Source organism: Acanthochromis polyacanthus, chromosome 5 (genome assembly GCF_021347895.1).
Source record: "Acanthochromis polyacanthus isolate Apoly-LR-REF ecotype Palm Island chromosome 5, KAUST_Apoly_ChrSc, whole genome shotgun sequence".
NCBI classification, from domain to species: Eukaryota; Metazoa; Chordata; class Actinopteri; family Pomacentridae; genus Acanthochromis; species Acanthochromis polyacanthus.
In genome coordinates this window covers 38,311,728-38,321,562 of record NC_067117.1, presented here as the reverse complement: position 1 = coordinate 38,321,562, position 9,835 = coordinate 38,311,728, and the positions used below count along the sequence as shown (strand labels likewise).

At 39.5% G+C, this 9,835-nt stretch overlaps 1 protein-coding gene across 1 annotated transcript; it reads left to right on the top strand.

The window, feature by feature from the left end:
- The first annotated feature begins 491 nt into the window (after positions 1-491).
- LOC110970315 (cytochrome c1, heme protein, mitochondrial) lies at positions 492-9,083 on the top strand. The gene is made up of 7 exons (XM_022220579.2): positions 492-654; positions 2,723-2,913; positions 4,088-4,214; positions 4,419-4,576; positions 5,458-5,618; positions 8,011-8,111; positions 8,434-9,083. The coding sequence occupies exons 1-7, from the start codon at positions 493-495 to the stop codon at positions 8,536-8,538; spliced, it is 1,005 nt and encodes a 334-aa protein (XP_022076271.2). The 5' UTR covers position 492; the 3' UTR covers positions 8,539-9,083.
- Positions 9,084-9,835: the final 752 nt, after the last annotated feature.

The following is a 9,835-nucleotide window of genomic DNA, read 5'->3' as shown; positions in this document are numbered from 1 at the left end:
GAACAGAGAGGACAATTCACAGCATAAAGAAGACACATACATTAGTTAATCACATGCGAAAACAAGATTAACTATAAATGCATGTTATTTGCAATTCCGTTGTACTTGTTGCAATGACAAATAAAGTTCTATTTTATTCTATTATTGCACTTTACTACATTAGTTAAAAGTTGAAGTATTTGTAATTGTAAACTATTAAAATAAGTCAATTAATTCTTGTACCATAAAAAAATATAAAGGATGATTGAGCATCTGTGGTACGCAGCAGAACAAGCTCCGTCTACAAAAGTTCTGCTGTGTCCAAGCCCTGGTTGTTCAGAGCTGTTGTAACAGTACAAGGGGGACCTACCTAATATTAGGCAGGGCGTTTTAATGTTGTGAATGATCTGTGTGCATGGTTAGTGTGATAGACTTAGTGTCACTGGTTTTATTTTGACATGTTTGGTGTCCCCCTGTAAATACAGTCAAAAGCGCTTCACGCAGTTCGTTTCTATGCTGAAGGTCCATACTGGAAAAGCTGCATGTGTGTGTAAGTGTAGCTTGACACTCCTAGCTCAGAGAACCGAAGAGAAGATGGCGGCGCTACGAGTTGTGGTGCTATGGGGGAGTGGGAGAACTCTCCTCAGCACTCCGAAGACTGTCAAGACCCCCAAGGTAGGTCGACAGAGGAGTGTAACGTTTGTCACTCAGGACAGACCATGTTTATTACAGCAGTTTATCAGAAAGGCGCCGATTTGAGGTACCCTGACGACGAGCTAACGTTAGCTATGCTGCTGACAGGTGGGTAAGACAAGGTCACTCGTGTTCTCAGACATTCTAGGATGTCACCAGCTGCTTTAGCTTCACCTCCAACAAAATTTTCTCCTTCTCAACCCGTATGAATCGACACAGCGTCGGTGTCTTGTAATATCAAAGCGGCAGACCGATAACCCGTCGCTGTTTGTAGGGAGCTAGCCAGTGAGCTAACACATGATGTGTCAACCACCCGGCAACATAGATGCCCGGCAAACGTACAGCCTGGTTTAAATTCAGTTTAACTCCTAACTAACGATGCAAGAAGGAGATCTATAATTTTGAAGCGTATAGTCCCGGTGTTCATATTTTTTAACTCCCAGTTTAGGTCACGTTTCATCCATTTTCTGTCAGAAACCGCTCCTGCTAAAGTAAAGCTAACCCGTTTGCTAACGAGTTAGCATTTCAAGGACTGAAAGGACTTCCGTTGAAGAAAAGCTGTGTAAAAGCGTTTATTGCTGTATATTTCATCTTTAGACAAATGATCATATTTGAGATTGATGATTTGGACTGTTCATACATCCCTTGTATATCTAGAGTGGCTCTACTGCGCTTGTTTTAATTCAAGTCTCAAACTGATCCTGGAGAAATTTATAACCAGAGCGTAGTATTGTTTCAGGCTGGAGACGGAGGTTGATGGCAAGTTATGCTTGTTTAGTTTGGTACAGGGATGCTGTCATGTGATGTCTGGTTACTAAAGCACTGCTGAAGGGCAGTGTCATAAGGACGATCAGATTGCACGTTTCAAGCAAGGGCATTGCCATGCTACCATAGCTTGCCAACTGTGTCCCCAGGTAAACCCTCAGTTTGTCAGACAACTATGGACATGCTATTGCATTGTTTACTTTAGAATCTTGTCTTTTCATTTCTTTATAGTTAGCAAGGTGCACAGTGGTGCTAGCACTTTCGCCTTGCAACAAGAAGATCTCCGGTTCAAATCCCGGCCTGAGCCTGGGATCTTTCTGCATGAAGTTTGCATGTTCTCCCTGTGAATGCGTGGGTTTTCTCCGGGTACTCTGGCTTCCTCCCACAGTACAAAAATATGCTGAGGTTAATTGATAACTCTAAATTGCCCGTAGGTGTGAATATGAGTATGATTGTTTGTCTGTATATGTAGCCCTGTGACAGACTGGCGACCTGTCCAGGGTGTCCCCTGCCTTCGCCCGAGTCGTCCGGGATAGACTACAGCACCCCCCAACCCAACCCTAGTGAGGCTAAAGCGGTGTATAGAGAATGGATGGATGGAAGTTAGCAAGGTCCTACAGAAAGTGAATTTCCAACTATTCTGATAATCTGTGTATCCATTTTTCCAAGAATAACATGTCATACAAGTTCCAGTCTTGAGGTGGTCACTGCTAGTCTTTGTCTCATGTAATAGATATCACAAAATCTTTGGGTTCTACACCAAAAGAAAATGCTGCAGAAGTCACAGTATATTCTCCAAATTTGACACTTATTGACACTGCATAGATGAAGCAATAAATATGAAACAGTATATTAAATTTTTAAGTATCAGACTCAGACATTTTGTACATGTTTACAGATTTTAAAACAGAATGAATGCCTATACATTTCTAAGTGTACATGATTTGTGCTGCAGATTTTTTTTCAATGAATTGTTTGATCAAGGAAATTTCAGATAATAGCACAAATGTCCAAACAGATGTATTCTTTTTGTTGTTGGATCTTAAATTTACTGTCATTGATGAAAGCAGCAATCACTCACACTTAAGTTGGTACAAACAATGACTTCAGGGTATTCTTACTTCAAAAATCGCTTGAAAGCTAAATTTGTGTCTGTTGGCAAATTTCTTCTAGTCTCAGTATAAAATATTGAATAAAGTTGTCTACTGGAAGTGTAATGTGCTTTTTTTTTTTTTTTTTTTAAAGCAGCTAACTGTTATATTGTTGTGCTAATGTTTGTTCATAGGCCAACATGTCCTTCGCCAGCCTGCCACGGAAAAACAAGGTTGTCTTGACAACACTAGGTGTGGTCACAGCTGGTGGGGCGGGGCTCGCTCTGATGCTGCACCGGTCTGTTAAAGCCTCTGACTTGGAGCTCCACCCTCCTCAGTACCCGTGGAGCCATGCTGGACCTCTGTCCTCTCTGGACCATGCGAGGTGTGTTGCATGAAATACATAGACACACACACTGTGTATGTAATTATCAAATATACTCCTTGTGAGGAAAGTGTGAAACTGTTTCTAAAAGTCTTGCAAGCTCAGCGAATTTGAGAGCAATAAGGCCCCTTGCATCCATTATCAGTGCAGAGACTTTATATGTAAAAGTTGATGCCTTTGCACTTTTCAGATTTTAAACTTACTAGAAATGTGTTTTTATGCACTGCTGTCTACTCTTCTGTTATCTGTGTATCCTGTCAAATGTAGGAAATGCGTTAGTTTGACAAGCTATCTGCGCAAAGGTAACTTTTTTTTTCCCAAGGTACTTTGTTACGATTTTGAGCACTTGTAACTCTACATAACATCGGTGTTTACAACAGGGATGTGATTTTTCCGCGAATTCGCGGAATTCCACTTTTTTTCAGGGATGGGAATTTACCGCGGATCCGCGGATTTCATTTCAAGTTTGAACACTTTATTGTCGCTGATACTCCCACGAGATGGTAACGACGCTAACGATAGCTTGTTAACGACGATTGTAAACGGCCCAATCGCTGGGCCGTTTACAAACGTGTGCGCCACGGCCGCTACAATCAGAACTTGCTGATCCCATCCCCACACATGGCATCTTTAACTTAGTAGTTTGTAGCTTGTTTTCTAGGTGTTTTACAGGCATTTGCATTTTTGTTGTCACAATTAAGGTTTTAGTAATGATTTTAGCTGACAGATATTTTTCTTCATTAATTGATTAAACATTTGTTTGAGTAAAATTTCTAAAAACTTCCCTTCCCCCAAAAAAATACAGGTTTTTGAGCATCAAAATGACATGTCTTCTCCTACCAATTGTCTAAAACCTAATAACATTTCCATTTCCTCACTAAGAAGACAGAGAAAAGCTGCACATATTTAAAAATGAAGAGGGAGGAGCTAAAGTTTTTTTGCTGGAAAAAAGACTGAAAGGTTTGATATAGTATCAAGACAGTTGCATATCATTTCTTATTTTAACCAGAAAGTCACTTAATCCACAAATTATTTCAGCTATTTGAACTTTTGATTTACATGCTTTTGTGGGCTTTTTTTTGTTGCAGCCTTCAGTCTCCCACTTCGCAGAAGATGTCCACATTTCTTAATGTAAGTGTCCCTTCATGTTTTCCTTTTCTCTCTGCCCCTGCAGTATTCGTCGTGGCTACCAGGTGTATAAACAGGTGTGTTCAGCCTGCCACAGTATGGAGTACCTGGCTTTCAGAAACCTGGTGGGAGTGTCGCACACAGAGGATGAGGTTAAGGCCATTGCTGAGGAGGTAAAGCTGTGCGGTGGAGAAGTTTCAAATTGATCACATACCCCTGTCTTAGTGTATTACATCATACATATTCTTAATAACCGATGTGATTATTTCTCATTTTTAAAAACTAACGCTCAGTTCCACCAATAGATGGAGACACCTGTCTGTTGCATTTCTAGGTTTTTGACCATATTTAGAGTTTGTCTTGTGTGCTGTGTTCAGATTGAGGTTGTGGATGGACCTGATGACAATGGTGAGATGTTCACTCGGCCAGGAAAGTTGTCAGATTACTTCCCTAAGCCCTACCCCAACCCTGAGGCTGCTCGTGCCGCCAACAATGGAGCCCTGCCTCCAGACCTTAGCTACATTGTCAATGCCAGGTAATGCCTGAAAAATAGGAAATACTACAAAGTTTAATCCTCTTAACCCTACACACTGCACATGGGCTTGAAGGGCATGATGTTGTTTTGAAAATCACAAAAAATGCAGTATTTATTATAGCAAGATGTTGTAAAATCACGAAGAATCTGCTCGTTTTCCACTGTCCAGCTGTTGCTGGCTTTCATCGAAAGAAACTATCGAATATATATTAAAACGAGGTATTTCATTGGAATCACTTTTTCCTACATGTCTCATTTACAAATTTGCCATAAACAGTTTGCAGTAATCAGATTCAGGAGAAAGCAAAAAGCCCAGCTCGCCTCAGCATACCTATAGTCACTCAGCTGTGACCAGCAGTAGTACAACAAAAATGAATTCTGACTGAACTGGGTTCAAGTAAAAGTTGTGTTTAAACAGAGGAGATAGGGGTCATGTATGGAAACACTACATAGTAAAATATGTGTAGTATATGGAATTACCTGTTTTGCAGTACTGTGAACACCTAATACAATGTTTCACTTTTTTTTTTTTTTTACAAAATATATAAATTTAGCTGATATTGTAACTGTGTTATAGGATGGAGTTTTGGAAAATTAAATAATCAAAAAAATGCAGCTTTTTTTCCCTTTTTTGGCATTTAAACTTAACATTGAAGTGCAGGACTTTGTAATGCAGTGGCAAATTAGTCAACTTGATAAAAAAAATGGGACATGGGGGGGGAGTACCTTGATATTGCTTTGTGTTCATCGGGTTAATCTGAAAGCCATGAAATAGCCTGCAAATTTTTTGTTCACAGTGTTGATGTTGATGCCCTTTTTAATTGCCCCTCGGAGATAAATAAAGAGTTTAAATTGAATTCATGTCTCCTTATGCCTCTCAGACATGGCGGCGAGGACTACGTGTTTAGCCTGCTGACTGGTTACTGCGAGCCTCCTGCAGGAGTGGCAGTGAGGGAAGGTCTCTATTACAACCCCTACTTCCCTGGTCAGGCTATCGGCATGGCCCCGCCCATCTACAACGAGATTCTGGAGTATGACGATGGTGAGTAAACTGTGTGTTTGTGTGCAATATGCTGTTGTGCTGCAGAAGTGGATTAACCCTTTAAGCTTCAGTCAATTCCAGCCGTTTTCAGTACAAAAAATCGCTAATATTCTATTTTTAAATTTAAAAAAATGACGAAAAATACAGGGAATATTGGACGCACATCGCGAGGTGCATTTCCTTGAAAACGACTGATTCGTGGATTTTATACCGACTTCAAGACATGTTTTGGACAAAATAGTTTACTGGCTTGTGTTGTCTGGATGTAATAGGTTGGATTATGGCCGTTTTTTGTGGAATCTTTTTTTCTGTGTGTAATAATGAACCCGGAAATGTGAGTCGCGCTGTGTGCGTTGAAGCCGTGTATAGAGAACGGATGGATGAATATTTGTTTTTGTCGGACAAATGTGTTTTTCTCACCCGCTGTGGTAATCACATCTGAAAGTGGTTTATACCGGCGGATTCATGAGAATCTAAGCTTTCCATCGGCGTATAGTGTTTGTATAATCGTGTTTGCAGCCGTCGGACATTCTTGAAATTCCTATGCAAATTAGTAGGTGTACCGCCGGCGGTACACCTACGACGCACTGAAGCGTAAAGGGTTAACAGCTTAACCAAAATTTGTACAGGGAACACTTAAATCCTAGATTATTCCCCAATCGAGTTTTCATTTTTGAGCTTAAATTTTTAGTTTGTTAAAAGACAAAATATTCAATAATGTCTCCCTTATTACAATAAATTTTCACATAAATACATAAACACTTTTAGAAATACACTGTTAATAAACCCATACTTTCACCACTGGTATTTCTCCACACCTCCCTTTCTTTCTGCTGCCTCATTGTGGCAACTTCTCAACCTACATTATTACTTAGCCTATTTAGAATTAATTTGCAATATCAACTAAAGTCCAAAGCTGAAATTTCCGCTTATAGGAAGGCAATAAGTGATTTAAAGTACCCACCAGCATTTTAGAAGGTTCATTTCTCATTTGGATAGAAATAATAATTGTAAGGGAGAAGTAGCAAATGTGTCGTATCACACAGCAAAGACCATGTCCATTTCAACCATTGTGGTTCATTGTTTTAAGCATTTGTTATTGTCAAAATGACTACAATGGCCAACCCTTGGAAGCATTAAGAGTAATCAAGTTTCCTCTTTAAACAAGTTATATTATAAGAACAGACAACTTTAAACAGAGTCTACTAAGCCTGCTGCAATAAGTCCACAGAAGGGATGACATCAGTGCTAGAAATGCATTTAATGCATTTTTGTAAAATGCTTTGATTCATTGTAACAAATGTTTCTCTTCAAAGTGACTATGTAATTGCTGCATAAAGACGTTTTGCTGCAACAATCAACTCAGTGAGGTGTAAAGGTTTCTATAGGCTTTGGTGGTTTGTGAATACTTGAAGTAGCTGCTAAATATACTGATAAAGCCATAAATTTGTGTTCCTGCTGCCTTAAAGTTTCCACAGAATATTTGTTTAGGTACATGATTAGGGTAGAATCTGTGCTTATTCCACTTTGATTGATGGTGCATAAATGCTTGTCTTGGTTTTTCCTGATCTAAAAATCATTTTAGGAAAATAGGTCTTTTGAGTTAATCAACTAAACAGTAATATAGTTTGGTTGATTGATCCAAAAAAGTCATCAGTAACAGCACTAAAGTCTACAACTCAGCTTTACACTGGCAGATTGACAAGGACATCCTCTATTCAAAATGAATACAACACCTCCCAGACCACAATGCAGAACAGTCAAGCTTATTTAGTACTTCTGCTCCTTCTTTGATCAATGCTATACTGAGTAGTTGAGTAGAATGTGCCAAGTATTTGATACACAAAATTGTCTGTCTGTTCAGAAGAGACCTTCTTTTTGAAAGAAAAGCAGCTCTTTCAGTGACGATAACATTAAATTAATGAGAAATACAATCTAGACATTGTTAATGTGGTAAATGACTATTGTAGCTGGAAACGGACGATTTTTAATGGAATATCTCCATAGGAGTACAGAGGAGCATTTCCAGCAACCATCACTCCTGTCTTGTAATGGTGCATTGTGTTGGCAAATCATATTGAAAGGCTAATTGATTATTACAATACCCTTGTACAATTATGTACATGGGGAAAAAAAGGTATACATTTTAGAGAGACAGAGAGAATTGTCTTTCTTCTGAGCATGAGATTGAACTTCAGCAAGTTGCCTAAGCATGCCCAGATACATACTGTCTGTCTATAGAGAGAGTTACACACTCCAAGCTGTTTTTGCATTGAAAAATCATACAATATAAGATTTAAGCATATCTTCCACACATGCTAGATCCAGAAGAAAATGTTCAGGGTTGCCCTGTAAAAATGATGGCGCTAATGGTTTTTGTTTGGTGCCATAGGAACCCCTGCCACCATGAGTCAGGTTGCTAAGGATGTGTGTACCTTCCTGAGATGGGCTGCCGAGCCGGAGCATGACCAACGCAAACGCATGGGACTGAAGGTACATAACGCACCGTCTGCTGGGTGTTCTCGAAATTGTAAATAGTTTTACTTGTCCCAATACAGTTTGGGTGGTGAAATACAACATTACTGTACTTTTGGGGAGTTTGTTCTTTATTCAAAACATGAAATTTTCAAATATCAGAAATGAGCATGTTAATACACCCACACAAGAAATTTAGATAAAAACTTACAGCAAAGGTTTCCATTTCACACACTAAACAAGGAATACTCTCGCTATCTGATATGCTCATAATTACCCGTTTCTTTGATGTTTTCATTAATGTTATGGTCTTTTTATTTCCATTCTCCTTCTCTTAAAGCTGCTGATGGGCTCAGCCATCCTCGTCCCTCTGCTCTACTACATGAAGAGACACAGGTGGTCTGTGCTGAAGAGCAGGAAGATTGCCTACAGGCCTCCCAAGTAAACAGAAACAAACACACCCCAAGATGGGCATAAAACTGAGATGGCTGCGTTCAATGACCCCACAGTGCTCACCTTAAGAAGACCTTAGACCCATAATAATGGACAAATACACATGCCTTTCTAAGAGGGGGTAGATAACTAAGAGTACATATATTGTGTTTATTCGTACAGAAAATGCCTTTTTTAAGTTGGTGGCATGGTAGATCCAGGTGTGCGACAGATTTTCCTGTATCTGAAATATTGTGGCTCAAGCTTGCGTCAGCTTTGTGGCGTTCTTGAACACACCCTTCGCAAATTTTGTTTGACCTGCAGCGAGTCACAACTGGTAGCAGTTCACGTCTTGACATCTCATGTCAGACTGTCACAATTGACTAATGAGTTGATTGACAGTCCATCTTTGTAAGATACTCGATAACCGCATAAGCACTTGGAAATACTTGCTGTATTAAGTTTTCTGAGTATATGGAACTCCTTCCTTCATTGTCCTCCCTGCAAAGCAACTGCTAAACCTGTTTTACTGTACAAAATAAATTATCTTAACAGAAACTTTTCTGTGTGCATTTCTTTTGTGTCCTGCAGCAGTAGATGTGACACAGTCGTGACCATTTTAATGGTAACTACGTCATTGTGGGATTTTTTGCCTCGTGGAATCTGCATCTACACACTGTCATGTAAATATTTTATAAACTGGTAAATGAACAAACTTTGTTGTGATGTTCTAATTTTTTGACCTCCAGATAAAAATGCCGCTAGTGATTTGATCTGTTTGTCTGTTGAATTTCACAAAACTATGAAGAAAAGAAATCCAGGCTTCATTTATATTACCCACAACATTGAGTAAAATCAATAACATTCTAAAGATGTAGCATCTGCATTTAAATCTGGTACCTTACCAGAGAATAGATAGAGGCTAACAATAACCCTATGACTTCTCTGAAGGAGGAGAGATGGGAAAGACTGCATACAACAGCTGTTGCCTGTTCTTCACCAGTTAAAGCTTTGTGGGAGAGTGGCAAAGAGAAAGACACAGTTGGAAAAAAAATGTCAATTGGAGTATGGCAGATGGCTTGTAAGAAGCTCTGAAGTCGGCAGGAAGAAAGCTCTTTGGTCTGATAAGACTAAAATGTAGCCAACACATATGTCTGGTGGACATCAAACAATGCACTTCATCTCAAATGCATCATTCCCACTGTGAAACATGGTGATGGCAGCATCATAATGTGGGGAAGCTTGTGAAGATGGAGAGTAAATGAATTCAGCAGAGTACAGGGAAATTCTGGAGGACAATCTGATGTAGT